The 25,300-nt window shown below is 48.5% G+C and overlaps 1 protein-coding gene across 5 annotated transcripts; it reads left to right on the top strand.

Annotated features, from left to right (window-relative positions):
- Positions 1-24,848, top strand: LOC138723548 (regulator of G-protein signaling 8). Of its 5 annotated transcripts, XM_069862725.1 has the most exons (7): positions 21-140; positions 7,737-7,795; positions 9,298-9,830; positions 11,695-11,796; positions 12,743-12,807; positions 20,871-21,037; positions 23,085-24,848. In XM_069862725.1, the coding sequence occupies exons 3-7, from the start codon at positions 9,805-9,807 to the stop codon at positions 23,265-23,267; spliced, it is 543 nt and encodes a 180-aa protein (XP_069718826.1). In that variant the 5' UTR covers positions 21-140; positions 7,737-7,795; positions 9,298-9,804; the 3' UTR covers positions 23,268-24,848. The 5 variants fall into 5 exon arrangements, with proteins under 5 accessions (XP_069718825.1, XP_069718823.1, XP_069718826.1 ...); XM_069862724.1 differs by lacking the exon at positions 9,298-9,830 and having other exon boundaries at positions 1-140; positions 12,746-12,807; XM_069862722.1 differs by lacking the exon at positions 9,298-9,830 and having other exon boundaries at positions 4-140.
- The last annotated feature ends 452 nt before the right edge of the window (positions 24,849-25,300 follow it).

Genomic DNA, 25,300 nt, shown 5'->3' with positions numbered 1-25,300 from the left:
CCTCCAGAGATAACTGTGGCCCTTCGCCCTCCCCGATGCCCTGGGAGCCTGCGGACGCTGGTCCTCAGGGTCCCAACCAGCCATGTCCATCAAGCACCAAAAGCCACGTAGCCACCACCCTGCTGCCAGCTGCAAGACAGGTAAGAGCCAGAAGGTGGCTTGGGGACGAGGCCTCAGGGCAGGGATTTTTACTTTTTCCTGTCCCAGTTTTCTGTGGGAAGGATGGCTCCACAGGCAGAGCAGGAGGGGGAAGGGTGCTGCTCAGATGTCACCCCTATTAATGTCACGACGGAGCTTCTCCTGGTGCGTTGACCTTCCCTTGGCATCTTAGGGATGGTCAAAGGGATGCAGGCACTGCTTCCAATTAGCAGGTGGGGAAAGAGAGCAGCATATTTCTTACTTTAACCCTGATATGGAGCAGGGCTGGTTCTGGGGTGATCTCCGTTTCAATGGGATTAGTGGTGGGCCTTTGATGCTGGGAGAAAACATCAATCCGTGCTGGTGCCTGCAGCTCTGAGATCTTCACCGTCTTTTATTTCCCCCCCTTCCTTCGCTATTGTTGTTATTTTAAAATGGAGGATTGTATTTCCTTTTAATATTTGGGTGTCTGTGACATTGTGACTAACACCCAGGACGAACGCTGGGGCTGAGCTGGTTAAAAGTAAGACTAATTGGAGCGAAAGAAAAACACGTTGGAGGTGAGAGGACTGCGTTGAGCAGAGGCTGTGGTGCAACCTTGCAGATGGAAGGAGTGTGTGTGCTCTTTGGGGGAAGAGCTAACCCAAAGGGGCTCATTTTCCTGCATCCCTGGCTGTGGGATGGAGATCTCTTTATTGTTTGATGGGTGGGGGAAATAAGGGGTAATTTGGCATAGCTGAGAAATACAAGGGACCTGTCGTGCTAGCATCCTCTGCAGTTGCATTCCTCCATTCGGGGAGCAAACACGTTGCACAAAGGGCTGTGCTCTCGCTGTCTTGTTGTGCTGCCCTTCTCTGAGACTCGCTTGTTCCTGCAGCCCCGGGCTCCTCCAAAGCAGCGCTGGCAGCACAAGCCTGGCCCCTGCCCCAGAGTCCTTCCGAGTGGCTCTGGGGACGTTGCCCGGTTCTCCGGTCCTGGATAGTGCAGGAGCTGGCAGAGCTCAGCGTGCGTCTCCATCCAGACTGGCAGGACACAGGCAGCGATCGCCCGTCTCCAAAGGAGAGATTGATGCTGGATGCAATAGGCACTTTTATGAAAGAACCACCATCTGCTGGAGAGAGAGGATGAACCCATCTAACTCACTTCATTTATGTTTTAATTAAGGCTAGAGCAGCAGCCTCCAGAGATGAAAGAGAAATCCCAGCTCACCCGTTCAGTTAACTCTGTTTGTGTTTCATCGTACAAATATCCATTCAGCTGCTCTCGTGGTTAAAGTTAAGCACGTGCTCAGGTGTTTTTCTGCAGTGGGGATGATCTCCCAGTGCCACATTGTGTATCTGTACAGTGGTTAATAGCCCCAATAAATCCTTCTTGTGGGATCTGGATGCCCTGTAAGCCCAAGTCTTCGAAATAACGGCGATAAGAGCAAATAAGCATAGACCTTGTCCACCATAAATGGATTTGCGACTGGATTTGCGACTGCAACCCTGAGATTTCTGGTCTAATTTCTAACATTCACTGTGTGACTAGTTTGCAGAGTTCAGCTAGCAAAACGCAGGCTGCTTGCGAGGCCTTTGAATGATCTCTCAGCAGAAAATTAACCCCATCTTGTGCACCAGAGCTCGATCTAAGCATACAAGGGCGTCTGTGGTAGGGGATGTTGGTGGAGCCGCCTGTTGGGGTGGGTCTGTCTCGGTTTCCCACACCGACTGCGTTGCAGACGGTGCCATATTGAGAGCAGCAGCGATGCTGGAAGCTGGGAGGGCTCCAAGGCTGCACAGAGCAGCTCTGTGTCAACTCCAATCCTTTCTGCCTCCTCGCTCCACGCTGTCAGCATCCCCTCCGACACACACGCGCAGAGGCACCGATGCTCTTCTTCACGTGAAACTGCTCCTGGGCACGGGAGCATGTTTCCTGGGAGAACAATTATGAAATTGTAATAATGTGCTTTAGAGAGGAAATTCTTCCCTTTGATCCTCGTCTCGCGTGCTGCCCCTCTCAGCCTGAAGCTTTCCACGCTGCTGAGCTGTTGGTTTTGTATTTTACCTGCCTGGAGGAATCTGGGAGGGAGTCTGGAGTGCGCAAGCTGGGGCCAGGAGCATCTCGCAGCAGAGGCATCTGCTCTGCCGCAGCGATCGCGGTGCCTGAGAGCTGCAAAAAAGGCCAGGAGACACTTTTATCGTTGACACAGAGAGAATTTAAATAGCTGCCTTGCTCTCGAGCTAAGCTGGAGACAGAACCGTGGATCGCACTTTATATAACTCTTTTTTTTTTAAACATGGTCTCGTATTTTCAAGGCAAATTCAGCTCAGTGGTTGTCTCCTACCTCTTGCTCTGCCTTGTTAGCACATGAGTGGTGTCGCCTGCTATCGAGCCCCGTCCAGTGCATCAGCTGCTTGGTTTCCTCACCTGTCCCCGAAACCGGAGCTCTCCTTGTTTCACCATCTGGAATTTCCTGCCTGCCTGGCCTGATATGGAAAATTATTTCAAGTTTAGGATGAATAAAAAAATTAACCCCTTAAAAACATCCTGAGCTACATCTGTGGATGTTTTCTGATGTAACTGGAGCTCCTTTTATAGAATGGGGAGATGTTCTCATGGCTCTCTTCACAAGTTGCTGAACATTAGGAAAAAATTTTTCATGGAAAAGGTTATTGGTCCCTGGCAGAGGCTGCCCAGGGAGGGGGTTGAGTCCCCTTCCCTGGAGGGGTTTAAGGGACGGGTGGACGAGGTGCTGAGGGACATGGGTTAGTGATTGATGGGAATGGTTGGACTCGATGATCCAGTGGGTCTCTTCCAACCTGGTGATTCTATGATTCTATGAAGTTAGGCAAGTCTGTGATTTGTTTCACAGCTTAGGAAGCTGTCTGTGTCAGTCAAAATTCTGTCTTGTCAAGACAGTCACCTTGTGCTGGACCAAGTGGGTTTTCTTCTGGACCCTCAAACAAGCAGGCAAGCAGCCTGGCACAGTGAGCAGAGAATGGCATAGCAGATCTTTGTTACAACAATTTTTTCCAGCTTTAATTGCAAGCAAAAATGGAGAAAAACAAGCTCTGGAGATAAATTAATTACTAATTTGAAGGACTTTTGTGTTGGGTTTATATAGGTACCAAGCTGAATTCTGGATAAATTTTGAATGACCGTATGTCAGCGGAGATCAAATAATTCTTCTTGCTATGAGAAATTTGTCATTCCAGGTCAAGGGTGGTTGTTCCTCCCAGTCCTCCAGCAAAAAAGAAAAGCTCCTTTGTGTCATAGCAGAAGTGGCCCATGGCTGGAGGCTTGCAGTTGAGTCAAAGGCAGGCTTTGCAGCATGCAGGTCACCTGCATTCCCAAGGTATTAACCACTGCAAAGGCAGATGGCCCTATATAATTGGCATTTTGTAGTCACGGAGCCTGCGTCACTGACCATCTTCCAGAAGGATCACAGAGAATTGTAGAATCATAGAATGACCAGGTTGGAAGAGACCCACCGGATCATCGAGTCCAACCATTCCCATCAAACACTAAACCATGTCCCTCAGCACCTCATCCACCCCTGAGGCAACAGGATCTCATGAAAATGTACCAAAGAATGACTTCAGCTGTGGGGATGTAGCTGCCAAACATCACAGCCGCCTGAAGAAGCACTTTGATAGGTGAAAAACCTCTTGGATTAGCAAGTTGTGAAGCACACCCCAGAACAAGCTCCTTGCAGCACGGTACTAGGAAAGAGAGATGCTGTCACAGAACCAGGAAAAGTCACAAAGGAAGAGCAAATGCAACCCCAAAGAAGTTCAAAGCCCTTCAAAGTGGCATGGAACGCTGTAAATATGACAAGGCTACAAAGTCAGAAATAAGAGGTGGAAATGGCCGCGGCAGGCTTGACGTGGCGGCTCATTAAGCATAAAATAATGGAATCCCAGGGTGGCAGCAGACCCCTGAGGACACAGAGCAAGAGTGAGAAGACAGGGAGGAGTCTGATTAAATGTTAAGGTGAAGGACTTTATTTAAGGCAAACCCACTGGAAATGTCAGCCAAGAAACTGAGCTAGTCAAGGTGGGCATCCTCTCGTCTTCCAGCTCCAAACTGAGCAGGGTAGTCAGCTGCCAGCTCTGGGAAGAGAGTCCTTCTACGTGAAGAGGCGAGAGGCACACACCTACCAGCCAGAGCTGCCTTCCTGGTCCAGGTGGATATGTGAGGAGCAGGTGTCTTCAGGCCATGCCCTTTAATCTAGCAGCTGGGTGGCAGAAACTGGGACCAAGCGAGATGGTGGGAGGTGTTTGCCCAGAAGAATTTTTCAGGTAAAAAGCACTTGAATGATGATCAAATGCACAGACAGGCAGGGAGGTGTTTAAAATAACAAGGAGGGTGAAAAGGACCCTGGAGATGATGGAGAGAAGATTAATGTCCTGGGAACAGGCTAACAAATTCCCTCCCACCCTGTCCAGTGACAGTCAACGCCCCGAACACCGCACGTATTCACTGCTTGTGTGTTTGCTGCTAACAGACCATGAGGAAATTGCTTTAAAGTATGTCTTGGAGAGATTTAAAATTCTGGATGGGATTCAAGCTTAATATCAAAATGAGTTATTTTTATTAAAAGCTTTTAAATAGAAGCTACAGGATAGTCAGAAGCGGGAGGGCTGTTTGAGAAGGAATTTGCTATAAACCTCACAGAAGCTTTCTAAAGTATTAACATGTAAAATATAATTCTCTTTATCTGCAATTTAATTACATTTCCCATAGTGCCTATGTCAGCATAGTTCACTTATTTTTGTTCTCTGTTAACTCACACCTGCCCCAGGAAACTAGAATTAAAAACTGTTGCTCTTCAGAGCTTTTTGTAGGTTGCTCTAGGGTTTTGCTGAGGTCACAACAAGGGTGTGCTGATGTACTGGAGAAATAGGGGCTGGGATCTCTGTCCATACTGGTGATGGCTACATATAAAACTGGCGTAAAAGCAGGAGGAGGAGTGGATCCTCTGATCAATCCCACCCAAAGTCAGTGAATCAGAGTTTTTGATCTGTTTGAGCCTGCAGTCAAGTCCGTGTACCCTAATAACAGACCAGAATTGTGTAGAGCAGTGTTAATTGAACATATTGTTGACCTCTTCCATATTCACAGTGTCTGTGTGTGCAAATGAGGTCCGAGGGATGTCTTAGATGTATTGTGAAAGCACCACTGGTGACATCCTGCAGTTGCCCAGAGAGAACCTGGAAGCGTGGAAATGCATTAAAACAAAAATTACATGTTAGAAGTCAAACGCTTAGTGATGTTGTATTAAAGTTGGCTTGGGTCTGGGGCAAGGGCTGCAGATGATTGTTATTTAACTTGAACAAGCCGGCTTGTTGTACCAGAGGCAAGAGATGAACCTCAACCTTTGACCTTGGCTGAGAGGAGATTGTATCAGCGTTTTTTTTCAGTGCTTGCCTTCTGATAACTGGGGACGTGACTAATCTGAGCCAGAATGACCTGGGCTTTGCAATGAGAACGAGGCAAATATTGGCTTGCCAAGCTGAGCTATGAATCATAGAATCACCAGGTTGGAAGAGACCCACCGGATCATCGAGTCCAACCATTCCTATCGAACACTAACCCATGTCCCTCAGCACCTCGTCCACCCGTCCCTTAAACCCCTCCAGGGAAGGGGACTCAACCCCCTCCCTGGGCAGCCTCTGACAGGGACCAGTGACCCTGAAGGAGGGGATCCAAGATGATGGAGACTCAGGATCGCTGCTGCAGTGCTACTAAGCCCTGTGTTTTCATCGTAAGTTTTGCAGAACTCACCAGGGATGTTGCCTGGTGATAATGTGCAATCTCAAGACATGTCTCCTGCTGATAGCACCGGAGTGTCAGGCCAAGCAGTGTTTTAGCAGAGAAGAGGCGGGTGACTGCAAGTTTTCACAAAAAAGAATCATAGGATCACCAGGTTGGAAGAGACCCACTGGATCATCGAGTCCAACCATTCCTATCAAACACTAACCCATGTCCCTCAGCACCTCGTCCACCCGTGCCTTAAACCCCTCCAGGGAAGGTGACTCAACCCCCTCCCTGGGCAGCCTCTGCCAGGGACCAATGACCCTTTCCATGAAAAATTTTTAACTAATGTCCATCCTAAACCTCCCCTGGCGGAGCTTGAGGCCATTCCCTCTCGTCCTGTCCCCTGTCACTTGGGAAAAGAGCCCAGCTCCCTCCTCTCCACAACCTCCTTTCAGGGAGTTGGAGAGAGCAATGAGGTCTCCCCTCAGCCTCCTCTTCTCCAGCCTAAACACCCCCAGCTCTCTCAGCCGCTCCTCTTGTTCCCCAGCCCCTTCGCCAGCTTCGTTGCTCTTCTCTGGACTCGCTCCAGAGCCTCAACATCCTTCTTGTGGTGAGGGGCCAGAACTGAACACAGGATTCGAGGAGCGGTCTCCCCAGTGCCGAGTCCAGAGGGAGAAGAACCTCCCTGGACCTGCTGGTCACGCCGTGTCTGACACAAGCCAAGATGCCATTGGCCTTCTTGGCCACCTGGGTCCCTACTGGCTCCTGTTCAACCAACACCCCCAGGTCCTTCTCTTCCAGGCAGTTTCCAGCCAGACTTCTCCTAGTCTGTAGCTGCTCAGGGTTGTTGTGCCCCACGCAGAGGGACTTATATATTATTATTATTATTATTATTATTATTTTTTACTCGATCAACTTCATCAGAATCAAAGAAAACAATGGGGATGAAATAGGTTGAGGCCTCAGTGAAGTCAATAACCCACGTTAGTGCCTGCGCAGCCTGCAAGACTCCTGGATGTTGTTATGGGTGGCTGGGCTAAGCCTGGAGCTGGGGGGCTGTGCTGAGCCCCACCATGTAGGTGCTGCGGGTTGGGTTGTTGGAGTCACTGGGGTGCACTGGACACCCCATATACATCCTCTGGGGGATGGAGCTGCGTGTGCTGCAGGAGGGGAAAGGGAATGGGAGCCTGTACCGTGGGGCGAGCGGGGCTGCACACACCAGCTGAGAGAAGGGGAGATGGATGGAAGGGGTCTGTCACATCACTGACTTGCCAGGTGGATTTTTTTCCTTCTGCTAGCCCGTGCCCTGTGATAACGGGCTCCGTCGCCCGTTAACGATTTTATTTGTCCCTGCTGACACCTGGGCTTTTTAATAAAACTCTCCCACCGCTTCTGTCTGCGGCAACTCCTGATGGTCTGTGATCGGAGGGCAGCAACCCTCCCGAAACCTCCGAGGAGCCGATTAACGCGATGCAGGCGGATGCTTTATTCCAACATACCGAGGGTGACAACAGCGAGCGCTTTCGCAGGCGTCCCCCCCCCTCCCACCCCCAGATGCTCCCTGCCAGCGTTTGGCATCCGCCGCCCGTGCGGAGAGGTGGTCCCCGAGCTCCGAGGGGGGACAGGCTGGGCTTTTGCTGCCAGGTAGGTGAGGAGGGGGATGCTGATGGGGTGGGCAGCGCTGCCCATGAGCCGTGGGAACCTGCCAGGTTGAGGGTGCTCAAGGGATTTTGCTGGATGTCAGAGCCGCGCTGCTGCTGCCTGGAGAGAGGTGGGGAGGGGAGGGCTGTCCAAGTGTGACTTTCACCCCATGCAGGGGGTTGTCGCTGAAGAAAACCACTCTGCTCTCTCCCCAGAGCCTCTCTGACCACCCTGCCAGCACAGACCCACCGCCCGAGAGGACAGGTCAGAAGCAGTGAGTATCCTTGTCTCTGTGTCTGTCTGTCTGTCTGCAGTGCCTCTGTGGTTTTTCCTGGCTTTCTCTGCATGCGGATGGATAGTCTTAATCTCTTCAAGCCCCTGAGGTTTTGTGGTTTGTTGTTTTGTTTGTTTTTTTTAACCTTTGTGCTGCTATTTTTTTTTTCTATTGGGATGGCTTCTTCATCTTTACTCAGGTGATCTCCTGGGGTGGTTCGATAGCCTGAATGTCCTAATCACACCCCTCACCCCCTGCCTCCCCATGAGAACCCCCCCCAAACCACATCCATGACAAGACTGGCATTTCTCCTTGACCAACGTCCTTTCGCAGGGCGTGAGGTAGGATGAATGATGGAGCAGAGGGAAAAAACCTCCATGTGGACCCCTCTGGGATGCTTTTACCACATGCCACAGATTATAATTCTGAAGTCGTAACTGACTGGCTTTATTTGCAATCAGAGGAAATATCCATGGGGACATCAGCCTAGCAGCAGGATCGCCTTAGTGGGAAATAATAGGTCTCAGCATCCGTGAGGTCAAACAGACTTTGGGATCACAGGGAAGTTGGGTGCTGCTCACCTGTGCAGGTGGCTGTTGCGGGGGCTGGTAAGAGGGTGGGAGCGGGGCGAGCAGAAGGCTGTTTCATGGCAGTATTCTGAAAAATCAGGCTGCTGGGGGGCTGTGAGAGATGTGAGAGAGAGGGAACCGGGCTCTGCTTCCAGCCATCGCTTCGGAGCAGTATTGGGACAGGGGAGTAGGGGTTGCTGGACTCCAGGAAATCATGCGCTGTGGTCCCACATGCAGGTGAGGCTGTTAATGAGGAAATTTAAAGGGGCTTAAGGAATTACAAGGATTGATTTCAGTTAAAGCATATCGAAGCAGCCGGTCAGGGCAGGGATTAAGGAAATGCACTCACTGGCATGTAGCGCAATCCCGGTTCCATTAATTTAGCTGGGAAGAGGCTTTGTGCGTTTTTAATGTAATCAGGTTTTAACAGGGATGTTGCGATGGGCAGCCCAAGCTCTGGGATCCCCCCAGGCCCCAGCAGAGCAGGGTCCTGGCTCCTTTGCACACCATCTCTGCTCTCATCATCTCCTTTGTCTCCTTCTTGGTTGTTCCCTCTGGGCAAGAGGGCAGGGAGGTTATCTGGAGCTTGGCCCTACTCAACAAATAAGAAACTGTTGCCTTTTGCTCACTCAACAGTCCTGCTCTCTGTCCCATTGGTCTCCTGGCCAGTGGTGCCTTCGCTCTCTGATGTGAGATTTGCTCAACCAGCTGCCTGTGTGCCAGGGCTCAAAGGGACCCTACGATCCCCTCCTTCCCTCCCTCCTTTCCTCCCCTTTGCAGACCGTGCATCTCCTTGGTAGCCCCCCACAGGCTCCCACTGCCTCAAAGAGGAGCTGCTGTCTTTGAGTTATTTTTGTGTGAGTGCTTGAGCCTGTGATGGTGAAGGGAACAGCATCTGCAGACGCGTGAAGCCTCCTATTATTTTATTTGCAGTGCCAGCTTTTCCATGATGCCTGGCCAGTAACATCAGCCATGACCTGGAGGGACAGGGACAAGAGGTAGTTTGCTCTTCTTAGCGAGGTCAGCCCGGAGCTCTGCCTGTTGAGGAGAGACCTTCAAAGGTGTTGAATGATGAGTGTGATAATGCCGACTCCTGCTGCTCCGTGGTGAGCTGTGACGCCAAACCCAGATCACTCTAGACCTGAAGCTGGACTTAACCTGCGGTCCTGGCCTTAGAAGGAAATGCTGTCTCTTCTCTGTGACCATCCCTCAACTCTGAACATCTTCCATTGAAAAATCGACCTTCCACGCTAGGCGGCGAGGATCAAATGGGTTGAGAGCAACTGGCCCTCCTTTTTTGCTGAGGAATCTTTTGTGTATTTTTAAATGCCAGGACATGAAACAGTAAATCCCTCCTTCCTGCACTCCTGCCTCCTGCACAAAGCCCTGACTGCTGCCCGAGCCAGCCAGTTAAAGGGTTAACCATAACTGGATGCCTGAATGGCTGCCTTACTGATCCCACGGAGGTAACTGCAAAGACATGATGCATCCCTCACCCTTGCCCATCTTGTCGCTGTCTACCTTGTTCGGTGAGCCTTTCAGCTCACTGTGATGTCCCCTCTTCCCTCCCGCACTCCCCTTGTCTCTCCACCTCCTGTGGACCCGGTTTCTTTCCTTCTCTTTCTCCCGTGCCCTGTCTTGGAAGTCGGTGTTCCATGAGAGCCAAGCTCCTTGCTCGTGGCGCGTTTTCTCTGTCCCCCGTGCGCTCCAATTCCCTGCTGCGCTCCCTTGATCTCGGGCATCAGAGAGAGCTCTGAGCAGCACTGCGGTAACGCGTGTCACACCTCTCGCTGCGAAATCTGTGAGCTCGCTAGAGCCAACGGTGCAGGGAAGATAAAGGTTGGAGGCAGGAGGCGTTAGGAAAGGTATCGGAAAGATCCTGTAGCGGACCCAGCGTGTGTTTAAGGTCCAGCGTACTCAGCTCGGCACACAGCACGTTGCACTCGGTGTTTCTGCACCGACGTCTCGTAGCATCCCGAGACCACCGCCCGTGGGTCCGTATTTTGGGGCTGTGCAACAGTTCCTGCGAGTGAAGGTCTCCAGGCTTTTGTGCTTGTTAAATGCTGCGAGCTGCCTGTGCTGCACCAGGGAGACGCTCATTGCATTTAATTAACATTTAATTTGCTTTAAGGTTACATTAAAATGTGCAATAATAGAAACTCTCTGAAGGGCAGGAGGAGAAGGGGGAAACAGGCGCTACAGATTGGCTGGGTCGCTGGGGCTGAAGTATTCTGCAAGAATTATATGCGGAAGGGAAAAAAATATTGTGGTTCCCTCTGCAGCCACAGAAAGTATTTGGCATCTGTTTGGCAGCAGGGCTCAGAATAAGGGTTTTCTCCAGCTCGGAAGTGGGTCCAGCAGCTGAGAAGCGGCGACTTGGTCGCTAAATCCTTCTCCCATGGCTCAGAGGAGAGAATGACCTTGTTCGATGTCTGAGGAATTGAGTAGGAGACGCCCTTGGGCTGGAGAGGCAAATCACGGGCTCTGCTCTTCTAGGGATCATGTAAAACCATTAACTGGGACCTGTGTGGTTTGAGAGGAGATGATGCCAGTCCTGCATAATGCATGTGTGTTGCGCTTCCCTCTCCCCTGTGCTCCTCCTTGCCCAGCGGTTACGTAATGAAGGATGCTGCAGACCTGACTGTCCCGGGAAGGGGCTGGCAAGGATGAGAGGGGCCGGCAGAGGAGCGAAGGCTCTGGGGCTTGTTTGAAATGTAGAGGGAGAAAAAAAAAAAAAAAGCGATAAAGCCATTTTCTGCCTGGGTAAGCCTGTCAGGAAAGAGGCAGTTTTAGCCTGCTTATGTAATCCTGAATCTAAAGAAGCCACTTGGGATCCTGGCTGGGATCTCTGCAGCATAGGCTCACCTTGCCGGTGCCTTGCTCCCTCTCTTCTTCCTCCAGCCCCTTCCTGCCCTCAAGCCCTGGTATTTATGTTGTTTCTGGTGCTGCTGGGTCACGATGACTGATTCCTGGTATTGCTGCCCTCTGCCCTCCTCCCACACTTGACCAGAGCGGGACTTTCCAAGAAACCATCCCAAAGCGCAGCTTTTAAAAGCCTTTTTGCCTGTCACAGCAGCTGAATGACTGCTGTGGGTGAGCCTTCAGCTGCTCTGCTGCTGTGTCTGTCCTCAGTGCCCACTTGGCATCTTCCTAGAGATGTTTCAGGGTCCCTCCCAGAGATGAGGGAGCCAAGGACAGAGATTTAACGGGGCGCAGAGCCATTAAGGTGTTTCGCTTTTAGTGTTTTTTTTTTTTTCTGGCTAGATTTATAATCGTCATCTTCTTTGGTTTTCCCCTGCTCACCCCCCTGCTCCCTCACATCGACCACAGGAACAGAGGGATGAGGACTCGCCTGGGCTGCCTGTCTCACAAATCAGACTCATATAATGATTTCACAGCTATTCTTCCGGACAAGCCCAACCGGGCTTTGAAGTGAGTATAGCTGCAGCACCCCACCCCACTCCCATTCCTGTCCTTCCTCGCCCTCCCCTTCTGGAATTGTCCTCCTTTTCTTGTACTTTGTGTAAGCGTTGACTAGTTCTTCCAGCCACAAGGAAGGAGGAAAACAAAAAAAAGCACTGATACAGCAGGAACAGCCTGAGGAAATACCTGGATCATTGATGTGAGCTCTGCCATTAGATAGGACACACGGTCCCTGCTGTTGAACGTGGGATGTACCTGCGTGTATTTGAATTTATACCTCTGTCATCACAAATCAAAGTTTACTCTCTATAAGAGGTGACCAGCAATTTCAGGATACAGTCCTCTTTAGCTTAGCCTTGTTTTTCAACGCTACCAAAAAGTCCTATATTAGTTTGCACAGCACTTGAGGAAGATACTTCAGACAATCCAGGGTCCTGATTTGAGATGAGTGGGATGGGATTCACCTGACCACGAGTCACTGTTTACATCTAAGCTAAGAATCACAGAATCATAGAATAACCAGGTTGGAAGAGACCCACCGGATCATCGAGTCCAACCGTTCCTAACCTTGCTCTTTAAGTCACCCAAGTCTGCAGGGGTGGGTTTCATTTAACCTAACTTCTGGCATTTACGATGTAAGTGTCTACACCTGAACTCGTTCTCTGGGCTTCTGCTCGCAGTCAATGAGGAATAATTGGTCCCTTTGTGGTTGTGATTCATCAAGCCTATTTTCCCACCTACCAGGGGGCGTGAGGTGAAGAGAGTCAAGTCTTGGTATCTCCTCACTGACTCTAAAGGGAGCCCAGGGCGACTTGCTCACCTGGAGACCTCTACGTTGTGCTCCTCCAAAGTTAGGGGAGAAGAATTCAGCCTTCCCCCGTGTTCTTGTCAAGCAGCCCCAGAGGGGCTCAGCAGCCACGTGTTGTTTGTAGCTTGCCTTTTCCTTTCTTTACAGAAGGCTGTCAACAGAAGAAGCAACAAGATGGGCAGACTCTTTTGATGTCCTTTTGTCCCATAAATGTGAGTAGAAATGAAATTCTACCTTTTTTTCCTGCCCCCCTCGTACCCTTAAAATTTGTTGCAGCTGGGGCAAGCGAAGGATGGATTGTACAGCACAGGGACAGCCCCTTGGGTGACGATCCACTTGGCAATGGGCACAGTAATTTTATAGACAGGTCTTGTCCTCTGGTTAAAAAGCAAAGAAGTGAGTTTCTCTGGGTTCCCTCCCTGGCTTTGCTCTTGACTGGATGGTCACAACTGATAAAATCATCCACCTAGCCTTCTCCAGCTCCTGTGGGTCCCCTGGAAGCAGGATCCCAAGGCTGCAGCCCTGCGTGTACCATCCTTGGCACGTGCCCTTGGGTCCAGTCTTTCTGCACAAGCAAATAACAGGTTCTCAGCGTGCTAAAGCCTCCTGGGATCCATGGCACCAGCTTCAATCCCTCTCCCTGCAGCTGCTCTTCCGAGCTGCTGTGCAGCTATGCTGTGCTGGAGCACAGGCTTTGCTGGGAGTGCTGCAAATCAACGCTGTGTGTGGTTCAATAGCCTTGAACCACTTGCTCTGTAGCAGAGAAATCACGCATGCCAGCTCTTAGCAGGATCTAATTCACAGTTACCAATGTAAACCTCAAAATTTCACATCTGGAAGCCTTATGCAAACGTGTAATCAGCACACCTCGCTCCATTCTACAGATCAATGTTATCAGGTCTGTTCAGAAAATATTATTCTGCTTCACCAACATTTTCATGCTGAGAAATTATAAACAAGACAGTCAAGTTCACAGTATAATTCATTAACTTGTTTCTTTTGGGGAGTAAAACAAGAGCGAGTCGAGGCTGGGGAGAAGTCAATGTGGGCAGTGAACTATTTTGCTGCAATAAGGAACCATCTGGTTTTCTTAGAGAGTCAGTTTTTTCTCTGCACTTATGTTTTAAAATATAAGTGTAGAAATAAATTATTATTTTAAATAAAGTGTAGTTTTGCTGGATTTCTATTGAGATGACAACAGTTTTGGCAGGGAATTAAGTGACAACTTTAAGCAGGCTGGCTGTCCAAGGCAGAAAAAGCAGAATATAATTTTAGCAGCAGTATCTTGTTGAGATCATTGCTCTTGCAGCCAGTAGGAAAAAAAAAAAAAGTAGTGTAGCTGGGTTTGGGTAAGAGGGAACATTTCCTTTTGTCAAAATTTGAAATAAGAAGGGAAAAATGCACCAAAGAGGCTATAGGATGCCTGGGGTGTGGAGAGGGTGGGATATTCGCATCAGTGTAACTAGTCTGTATTCTAGCCCCTGTTCCTCCTTCACCAGATTGCAGCAAAAGTGATTTGGTTACAAAAGCCAGTGAATTTACGCATCTATGTACTGGTGTTATACAGACTGTTCCCTCTTCAGCTGACTGCTGTGAATGCTAAACCAAACCTTAGTTCAATTATTTCATCCAAGAGCCTCCCCAGGAGTGCCTGGATTTATTAATAAATTAGCCTTATAGTGTGATAAATGAATTATCAGAATTTTTCCTGTGTCTAGAAAGGAAAGTAATTCTGATAACTCTCTGGCACCTAATGAAAAATACTCAGTTCCTAATAGCAACAGAGGGCGATCTTTAAAATTTAAATTAATATTTTTATTTTTTTTTATCAGCAGTCATGGTGACATTGCCTGGTGATCAGCGACAAAAAAAAAAAAATGTTGCTTAATAAACTACTTTCTACAGGAATATATTACAATTGCTCTGCAGCTGAAGTTTCTGGAATTGCTAGCCTGGTGGTCGAGGGTTATAATGAAGCAAATACAAAAGGCTCTCTTGAAAGAGAAGTGTTTTTTCAGTTACGCTGGTTTAAAGGAGAGTAGAGTGTGTATCCATAAATGAATTATCTTGTAAAATCATTGTGGCTTCTCTTACATATACTTTTATCCAAAACACAGAACAATTTCCAGAGATCTGCTATGAAAGCAGAACAAAGGAGTTGTGTTTTTGCTGTTAGAGATACGATACGTGCTGATGTTAGGTAACAGCATCGTGTGCCTTCCCTGCCCAAAATTTCAGGTCAAGAACAGCAGCGCCTGGCCTGCCAGCATCTGTCTCTAGTAAAGCTGCCAGCTAATATTCAGCTCTAGTGCCAAGAGAAGGACAGAAGTGCCTCGGTCTAATTTCTCTGTGACTGCTCAGGTGAACAGTATTAGCCAGGGAAAATCTGAATTCATGCCTAGGGGCATGGGCTAAGCACCAGCTGGGCTCGGGGAGAATTTCCCCTGAGGCTTCCAGAGTCAGCAGGTAGACAACTTCTGCCCCACGCATCTGTCATAAACTCTTTCTTCACTAGGGGAAGGTCATCTGTTTCGGAAGGGGGGTTGTGATGCTGATTTTGGGGGGTTGAGTGGCGCTTTCTGCTGCAGGCAGATGTTACAATGGTTTTCCAACCCTTTCCTTGGTGGAGAAAAACGCCAGAATGCTCAAGTAGGAGCTGGGTGTAGCTGCTGAAAATGAGGCTTTTTATAGGAAATACTGCAAGGGGCTGGGCAGATGCAAAAAAAAGAGCTCCAAGGGGCAAGGAAGTGTATCAGAGCTCCCCAGATGACTCTGAAGTGACAAGGTGAGCAGGCTCTCCCTGTACACGGAGGAGGCTCACAGGGCTGCAGAACTCTTCATGGGAAAGGCAAACGACTTGTACTCTTCCACTTGTTTTTTTCATGAGTCTCCAAATGGAAGCGACCTGAATAGGTGTCGTGCATTATAAAGTCTCTGTGGAGAGTGTCATTATGCTTATTTTTGTCAAATATCTGTTGACGTGTGCTGGCAGTGTGGTGCTTCCTCTTTGATTGTTTTAATTAATGACCTTTGTAGGTAATGTTGGATCCTGATGTGCTACTTCTGGCAGCATCTTGAGTGGAGGATGGAGGGACGCTGGGTTTTGAAGCAGTTGCACGTCTGCAGAGATTCTTGGGCAGGACAATGGCCCTCTGTGTACAGTGGACTTATTTGGACCAATTCCCTGGTCACTTAAAGAATAATTTATGTTGGCATTAGCAAGAGATTGTAAGTAGGGAAGGCAGAAATGCGCTCTCAGTCACATGAATGGTTGGACTTGATGATCCAGTGGGTCTCTTCCAACCTGATTATTCTATGATTCTATGATTCTATGCCCACCTTCCTTTTGCACCAGCATTGAGACCTCAGCATCCCTCAGCCCAGCCCTCTTAGAGTAACCAGTGCTGAACTCTCGGATGCAGCTCAGATTGTTTCGTTAACAGCCCGAGAGGAACAGCTCAATGCAATTATATCCTAATTGGTTTTGCTGATGGGTGAAACAGAACGACTTGAAACCATAGGGTGAGCCAGTCAATCCCCTTTTCACAGCAGCAGACACGAGCACAGCGCTGCGGAGCCCCTTTGGGTCAGGGCTTCGGAGGGTGGCAAGCAACAGGAGAAAGGAGGTTGATGCTACTCTGCAGCAGGGAATTGAGAGAGTGAGAGGCAGATCATATGCAGCATGCTTTCTTGGATGCTCAGGGAGCAAAAGCAGTGGCTTTAACATGCTAGATTTTGGCATCTTTTCCTATTCTGTGCCAGTGCAGATTAGTGGTGGCTCCCAGGGAAGTGGAGCTCAGTGTGGTCCGCAGAGTGTGTGTGTATGTGAGTAATAGAGGAGTAATCCTGCTTCTGCAGCCGTGCCCAGGAGGTACAGGCTGGTCAGCCAGATGGAGATATCTTTTGACAGGCTGCTGGAGGGAAACACAAGCAATGGCATGTCTCATTCTGCATCCCTCACGGGGCTGGACACATGGCTTGTCATTTGTCCAGAATCCAGCAGGACAGTCTGTCCTCAGCCCTTAGTCACTTTTCAATGAAGCATCCAACACAGAAAACCTTTGCACTCAATTTCCATTTTTATCTCATGGGTGATTTTATTTTTTTTTTTTTTTTTTTGCCCTCTTCCCCCCCACCACCATGTTTTGTGATCTCTTTGCTCTTCTGCACAAACTTTATTGTCCTCCTCCTTCTGTTGTCTACACATTGCTCCTCTTCCTACACAGCACAGGAATATTGCAACCTACTCCTGGTTCTTTCTAAGCCCGAACAGCATTAGCATTGGCATTGTGCTGGTGACAGGCAGCTAACATTCACCAAAGCAATGCTAAGCAGCAGTGATAGCAAGTACATATGCTACGCAGAGCACTGTGGTCTTGTCTCTTCAGCCCTGGACCCAACATGTTCCATAGAGCTAGTTCATTCACCTACCAGCCTGAGGAATCTATCTTTATTTCCTACACAAAACGCTGATTACCCTAACGGCATGAAATGTATGCATTAAATATATGATTGTTGATCCCTTTCTTACTCTGACAGCAGCTGATGCTTGGTTATTAAGCTGTCTGCCTGAATGATTTGAGCCACTCATCTCAGCTCTTCCTCGTGCTGCTGAAGCTTGACTTAGTTAAAACCTGTGTCGTGTTTTGTGCTCACCAGTTAAGTCCCTTCCTCCACAGCCCTTCTTGCTGGAAAGGACCTGCTCTCCATGGCCTGAAGGACAACATTTGAATGGGATGTCAGCAACATCTGAGTCCCAATCCTCACACAGTCCTTGATCTGCCTGGCAGTCCCCATCTATAAAACACAAATTCTTCTCATTGTCCAATTCACAGGTTACCTGCAGGGTTCTAGCTGTACGAAACACGGCGAGATCTTGGGAGGGGATAAACAAACACTTGCACAATCCTTCCTGATAACCTTCTGCATCCCTTTGGTCTGTTTGATCAGAAGGCAGGACATCTTGAAGCTTACATTTACACTACGAAAGTAAAAAGCGAATGCCTTCCACCTCTCTTTCAGGCTATTTTGATGCTCAGTAGAAGAGTTCCATTCCCGTGCCTTCATCCTGCCTGCTCCATCAGTATGATTCGCTCCTTTGGCTTCAAGCAAGGCTCACCACCTCTTGAGTCAAAGACCTGCATAAGTTTCCAATAGTTGTCTTGAGGGCCACGCGTCTATACTCTGTCTTCTCAAATGGCTGTGCCTTTAGGCTACACATCATAGGGATACCTTGTGGTGCTGCATCCGAAGACTTCTAATCCTGCTTTTCGTTTCTGTGCTTTCTCTGTAAAGTACCCCCTTGAAATTGCACTTCTCGGGTGCTCCGACCACCTTCCAGGGTATTTCAGGAGGTTAACTCATCAGGTGATGCTCTCCCACACTGCAATCCCAGTGAAAAAAGCTGTCGGTCTGGGTGGGATGAGCTTTGAAATGCTGATCATTCATGAATGGTCCTTCCTTGAAGGCTGTGACGCCTGCACATGAGCGCTGTCTTGTGATTAAAGTCAACATCCAGGTCAAATTCCAGCTCAGGTGATGGCAGTTCCCATATTAATTGTCCCCCTGCCCTTGCAATTAGATTTGTTGTTCCATAACAAACTCGTGGGCAGTGATTTACTGTTGTGCAGTCGTCTGGGATTCCATCTCTGAACTCTGCCTGCTGTAAACACTGGCAGGGAGACAAAGGCTAAAGGTTATATTTGCGGAGAGCCTGGTAGCCTTGAGTCAAGGATGACCTCTCCTGCATCCAACACCACCTCTGCAAGGTCCTCCTCCTCATTTCCAGCTCCTCAAAGGCTGTGAGGAATATATAGAGTAACGGAGAACAGCCAGACATTATTATTTATCTCTCCTCCATCTAAACTGATGTCAAGATAAAAAAGAGTTGATTGACATGAGAGCAGGAGGCAGAGCATATGGAAACCTCCTGGTTCTGGGTTGGACCTGCTCTGGCTGCTTTCCAGGGCAGGGATGAAGCAAATGCCTTTCTCACCTCATCAGTCATGATGTCCCCCTCTTTTAGCAAATATTATACTTTGCAGATATTGTATTTGCCATGCAAAGCTGCTATTTCTGCAAGTGATCCTCTCTCAGGACTGGGGCTCTGAGGCTGTTGTAGAGGAAAGGGAGCTAAAAAAAGACCAAGACAGAGAAAGGGGAGCAAGACCTCTGCAGAGACCAACAGCAGAGGTTGTACAGTGGCAACAGTGTGCTTGGGTGCTGGAATATTTAATGTCAAATATCTCAGAAGCTGATGATATGTAAAATGACGTACCTTGTGGGGAGCATCCTAAGGCAGCGTGACCCCGACAGGTCCGTGGCTCCTGGAGATGCCTTCAGCACTCTCTGCTCTGCAAGCTTCTCTGGAGCTAACGCCCCAGGCTAGAGGCCACGATTTGTGCTGTTTAATGCTCCGCAGCGCTCGCTGGAAGAAAAACACCATGATTTTGTCCACAGCAGCAGTTCAAAACCCCGATCTTCTCCTAAAAGTGCATTTATTAAGAAGTGGTGGGATGAGTTGGTGCGATACAGCTATTTCTCGCCCTCCTGGGGCTGCAGAAGAAGCAAGCGTGGCTGAGATGGGATGTCCCTGTTTTAGAGGCTGCTTGCTGTGCTCTTCATGACACAGACTGCTCGTGGAGCTCTGCAGTGTCCAGAAACGAAGCAGCTTTGAGAAACTTAGAGTGGTTTAGCCTGGAGTTTGGTCCTGCCTGGCCTATTATCTCTTCTGTCTTTCCCTTTGAGAATCTGAGCAGTCAGAAGACGCTTTCACTGACTTATATAAAGCCAGAAATAGGATTGTTAGATGCCGTTCAGTGCCTGAGGCCATTTCTTAGGGCTTGAATTTCAGGACCTAGAACCAAAAAGTATCTCTGTGTCCTAAGTTATTACTGAAAACAAGAGAGGCAGAAATAATTTTAGGATGCACAAGGGACAAAAAGGGCAGTGTTACATTGCTTCTTCTCCTGGTGTACCCCGTGCAGGCAAGGAAACGAGGACAAAGCTGTAAGGGAGCTTGTGATGGGTCCTGTGACGAGGCCAGCCCTGTCCCTGGTGGCCGTGGGCTTGTTATAGATGTGAAGATAACCTACACCGAGCACTGCCCCATGGGCTCTGTCCCAGTCCCCACGTCCCCTGCCATGGGAGGAAGGAGAGGAGGCAGCACAGCCAAGAAAAGAGGGAGATGAAGCCCCTAACACGCAGTATTGCAGGAGTTCAGGTCCTACAAACCCTCATCGGACTTTGTATGTCCCTGCCAGACACACGTGCGCTTGCTTCCTCATCTTTTTGGAGGAGTCTGACCTTGCCAAGTACATTCCTGATTCCATCAATATTTTTAGAAACTTACTTGGAAGTAGGCAATACTGACTCAGGAGATTTCCAGTCATGAACTACAAATATTCAGACCCAGGTAAAGTTGGAAACATGTTACTGGAAAAAAAGAAAAATTTGGAGCCAAACTTATCCCAAGGCTAAGGGAAAGAGAAAGGGCACGTGTGAAAACTTCAGCTGCTTCACCCCTGCCTGTGCCATTTAGGGAAAGGAAAGAAAGAACAATAGTAGCATCCATAAATACACCCAGGCAGGGGTTTAAGAGGACACAGATTGCCTAATAAATCTTCCCATATTTCTAATCTGCTCTGGCTGACTCAGATTACATTTCTGAAATGTCACAATTGCTAAGCATTAACAAGTGATAAGAACACTTTTACCACCAATGAGACAAGTAGTAATTATGCCACGTCCTTTCTCTCTCCCCTTTATTGTCGCTGTAGCAGTTCGGCTCTCCAAGATCCATCCTCTGTTTAAATAAGAACTAAGAATATGTCACAAGGCAATAAAGCAAAGTGACAGAAAACATAGGAGACAAGTCCACAGACGCTATGTTTTATTAAAGGTTTTCTTAATGACGGATAGAACACCACAAAGCGTTGCATTAACATGCACGAGATGCTGTGGCAAAGAGACAGTGTCATTGGAGCTTGATGTTTTCAAGAGGTGCTTTCCTAAGGTTAGGTCCCCCAGTCTTGAAGAAAGCCTTTTGTCATGGTAGCTGGCAAAAAGCGTTTTCAGAGCAACAGCAAGTGACGTTTGGCTGCGTGGCAGCTCACGAGAGTCCAGCTGGTGCAGTGGTGTAAGTGAAGGACGCGTCCTCGGATTGCAGACCTTGGGAGAAAAATGGAACGGTCTTTGGGTGGAAGGATGTCTGCTGAAGAGGCTGCTCCCTGCTTGCTTTCTCCTCCTGTTGTAACTGCCCAAGTCTCTCTTGTAGATGGGCTGGCCGCTTTCCGTGCTTTCCTGAAGACGGAGTTCAGCGAGGAAAACCTGGAGTTCTGGCTCGCCTGTGAGGACTTCAAGAAGACCCGCTCAGCAGCCAAACTGGCCTCTAAGGCTCAGCGGATCTTCGAGGAGTTCATCGACGTGCAGGCTCCTCGAGAGGTGGGTATGCCAGCACCCTGGGCAGGCAGAGCATCCATCTCCCCCAGCTGAGACCTGTGGAGGGCCAAGGGGTTGGGGAGCCCTCCCTTCCCTCCCAGAGGTGATGATCAGGAGTGGATAAGGTGGTTGGGGATGCTATCCTGCCTGCTACAGCTGCCTCTGCTGATGGTGACTCATCCTCTGGTGAGGGCAACTACTTGGATGATACTAAATTAGTCACAGCCAGCAAGTTCACCGGCAATTGCAACCTACATTTCTTAACCTCTATGAGCTTCCTAGGGGTATTTCACCTTGCTCTTCTCATTTACTATCAATCCCCAAGCAGGCTATTGGACTCATTTCTCACAGGACACGTTGTGCAGAAGCATCCCACGAATGACTAACTTGTTGACTCTCCAGGGAGGGGTGTTTATCTGCTGACTAACCCCCATCTCAATTAGACCTCCTAAAAGATGCAAACAGTAGCTCGGAGTTGAACAAAAAGTGCAGTCACAACCCGAAGCCTCGGATTGTTAAATCTTCTTTCAAGCATGGACAGGCTGATGTGATTGTCAAACCGTGCGTTGTGAGGTTGGGTTGTGTTATTGTATTTAATGCAACCAGAAGGGTGCTTAGTGCACCTGCTCTCCCACGGCAGTTGTCCTGCTGGATTGCACGGGTACTTGTCACAATACAGGTGAATCCCTCTAAAAAGGCTCCCTTCACTACACCTTTGAACTAGGAGGTTTATTGTGAGGCCACCGAGAAGCAGCCACTTACAGCAAGTGGTGGGAGCATCTCGGGGCATGAGTCAATCCCCATTGCCCAGTGAGCATCTTCCTGTTGTTATCCATGAAGATGGGTGAGATTTTCAGAATCTGAATCTGGATTAGAAATATGAGTGCAGGCTGGATGAGGTCCTTGGGGGAGACCTTATAGCGACCTCCCGGTACTTGAAGGGAGCCTACAAGAAAGCTGGGGAGGGACTGTTTGCAAAGGCTTGTAGTGATAGGACTGGGGGCAATAGGTATAAACTGGAGAGGGGCAGATTTAAACTAGATGTAAGGAGGAATTTCTTTACTATGAGGGTGGGGAGGCCCTGGCCCAGGTTGTCCAGAGAAGCTGTGGCTGCCCCATCCCTGGAGGTGTTCAAGGCCAGGCTGGATGGGGCTTGGAGCCCCTGATCCAGCGGGAGGTGTCCCTGCCCATGGCAGAGAGGTTGGAACTGGATGGGCTTTAAGGTCCCTTCCAGCCCAAACTATTCTATGATTCTCTAGGATTCTTCCTTAAATTTGGTCCTGTTGTCATAATTCTGGCATGGTAGCATGTGATGTGACCCTTGAGTGACACAGAGAGCAAATCTACGTTGCTGTCGCCTGAGTTAAGGCAGAAAGCTTTACTTTCTAGTCTCCTTTAAGTTTGGACACTGGGTTAATAACAACAAATAACAACTTTTCAGCCAGGTTTTAAACAGTAACCCTAACAAAAGCTGACTGCTTTGCTAGGGAAAGAAAACAGGAAAACTCAGGTTGATGGCTTTGCAAACAAACGACAGCCATAACGTGGGGTGGTTTATTTTTTCAAGTCTCTGCTCAAGATTTTCAGACACAAAGCTGTTATGGGAAAAATCAATCTATTTATTTTACAACAGGATTGAAAAACATTTAATAAGAATGTACTATTAGTTTAAACCAAGCTAAAAGTTCATTCACCCTTATATTGGGCACATAGTGAAGAATGAAGTGAATAGAGAAACCTTGGTTAGACTGAGTGGAGTGTTTTTAGATGACGTGCTACGTAAACCCGTGCTTAAAAGCCTGAAGAAATTAACTTGCTCTCAGAAGTGCTTAGATCAGTATAAATCTAGTTCAACTTTTCAAAATTTGGAGCAGGATTTATAACACTGGATCACTAAATCCCACAGAGTTTGGGAGGATGTTTGGGTATGGATGAGGGTAGGAGCTTGGTTGTTCTGCTGCTTTTTCAGCCATGTCTGAGATAAAATGTACTATTTTGAGCAAGGAAACCAGTCACTTGGTACCAAACTCTCTTCTGCTACTTTTCCCAGGTGAACATAGACTTCCAGACACGGGAGCTGACAAGAAGAAATATGCAGGAGCCCTCCCTCTCTTGCTTTGACCAAGCTCAGGGGAAGGTGCACAGCCTGATGGAGAAAGACTCTTACCCCAGGTTCCTGAGATCCAAAATTTACACAGACCTGCTGTCTCAAACCCAGAGAAGGCTCAGCTAGAGCAGTGATGGGCCCTCAGAAACCATGTGCTTCCCACAACAACCAAAATCCATGTCTAAATGTGAAACTTCCTCGGTGTTAAAAGCAGTGGGAACGAGAAAAGAGGGAGAAGGGGAAGAGGAGACTTCCAGAGTGTGATCCAGAGGTGGTATTAGAATTCTTTGAATTTCTGTGGGATTTTATTCAGTTAGCAGTAGCATCTCGCTGTTGTTGCCTCTCTCTAGCACAAACCCATAATCCTCTCTAGTCACAGGGCCGTCTGTTGGGAAGGCTGGTTTCCTTTGAAATTACTATCCTGGTTTGTGTGTCAATAACGCCACTGCACCTTTCCATCCTTCCAGACGTCTCCCTGGCTCTCATCTCTCCCCTGTGTTTGGAAAGACCCTAAGGACAGTTCTGAACCTTGTGAAGCCAAGTCCAGTCTGAAGCATTGTCTCCCACGCTGGCGGCAGCGGGCTGGATCCAGAGACTGTGAGGAGGGGGAGAGAAGGCAAAGGGACATGATCCATGCTGCTTCCCAGAGTGGAAACCATCAGCGAACTCAGCTCACCTTTCCATTTTGGTTGCACACCTTATGACACCACCTGCCACCCTTTCCAGCCTCTTATCTTCCAGGGATGGAGACTTAAAGTTATTTTCCGTATGACTGTCAAGGAGCTGAGTATTTCTCACGAGGAAGGTATTCTCAAAAGCTCTCGCTAGACCTGGTCAGGCAAGTATTCTAGTGCAAATGATTGTTTTTCATTAATATTAATTTATTTGCACTGTAGTTCAGCCTCAGGACCCCAGTCATCGTTCAGGCTTCATTGTGCTAGGCACCATACCAAAACCTACACAAACAGGCTCCGCACCGCTGGAGACTTGGTGGCTTCTTGGGAATGGCCTGGCTGTTGTTGGGAAAGAGTGGAGAGCAGGAATGTCCCGTCTGCCCCACACTGAGATGCGAGAAGAGCACAAGACGTGCCTGCTAGCCCAGGCATCTTTTTTCCTGTAGTACCAGCACATGGCAGGGAGGGGTCACATGAAGATCACTATTATATTTTTGTTATTTACTTATTATTGACTGTTGTTACCTACCGATTGTCCACTGTGGGTTCAATGCCATGTAAAATCACTAAAGACACAGACCCTGCTGCGTGGTGCTTGCTTATGAACTGGACACAGGGAAGCGTGCAGTGAGCAGGACAAGTGTTTGGGTATGAAATGGTGCGTGAAGTGTACTCTGGCTCCATTCCCGTAGCCTGGAGAACCAGCTGCAGGAGAAGATTTTGTGTAGATGTCAATTGTGCAGCACCTCTCTGCTATGCAGTAATACTTAGGATATGAAAGCCCCATTTCTTTGCCATTGCTTTTCCAGCTTATCAGCTGTCAGATTCTTGCAATATTTTCTAGTGGAGAAGCAGACAGCCTGTCCGTGGATTTGAGCCTACAGACCAGAGGTCTATTTTCTTAGCTTTATAAAGGCTTGGGAAGTGACCTCGTGGATCTTTTCCATTTCTCTGTCACCCAGAGATCAGAGGCTGTAAACCTCTGCTCTCATTGAGGGCCGTGGGTAGGTTTGATACATCAGAAAGCTGGTGATAAAGGTTTAGTGTAATATGGTGTAAACCAGGTAGACTGAATTCTAAAGCTAAGTATAACATGTTTGGAAGGAGATACAAAGAGCCTGCTTGGAGAATAAAAGTTACTTTCATTGCACTAGGTAGGAAGCAGGTTTTGAGGCTTTTTGCGAGGATGCTGTGCAGGACAGGGTGCCCAGGGAAGCTGCGGATGCTCCATCCTTGTTCAAAGCCAGGTTGATGGGCCTTGGGTAGCCTGACCTAGTGAGGTGTCCCTGCCCAGGGCAGGGGGGTTGGAACTAGATGATCTTTTGGGTCCTTTCCAACCCTAACTATATTATGATTCTATGACGTTAGGATAAACAGCTTTAAGAACAAGACGGGGATGGTGAGCGTGTTTGTTTTGTTTTGGAGATGTATTCTCGTGGTCTCTAAGATGCTAAAGTCTAAATATGGTGCAAGCACAAAAATCAT

This window comes from Phaenicophaeus curvirostris, chromosome 8, assembly GCF_032191515.1.
Source record: "Phaenicophaeus curvirostris isolate KB17595 chromosome 8, BPBGC_Pcur_1.0, whole genome shotgun sequence".
Lineage (NCBI taxonomy): Eukaryota > Metazoa > Chordata > Aves > Cuculiformes > Cuculidae > Phaenicophaeus > Phaenicophaeus curvirostris.
The sequence above is the reverse complement of the archived record's forward strand: the minus strand, read 5'-3'. Positions and strand labels throughout refer to the sequence as shown.

Coding starts and splice junctions, on each gene's coding strand:
- LOC138723548 (XM_069862722.1), top strand. CDS start 36: ATGCCCTGGGAGCCTGCGGACGCTGGTCCTCAGGGTCCCAACCAGCCA. Junction 141..7,736: donor TGCTGCCAGCTGCAAGACAG/GTAAGAGCCAGA, acceptor CTCTCTCCCCAG/AGCCTCTCTGACCACCCTGC. Junction 11,797..12,742: donor AAGCCCAACCGGGCTTTGAA/GTGAGTATAGCT, acceptor CTTTCTTTACAG/AAGGCTGTCAACAGAAGAAG.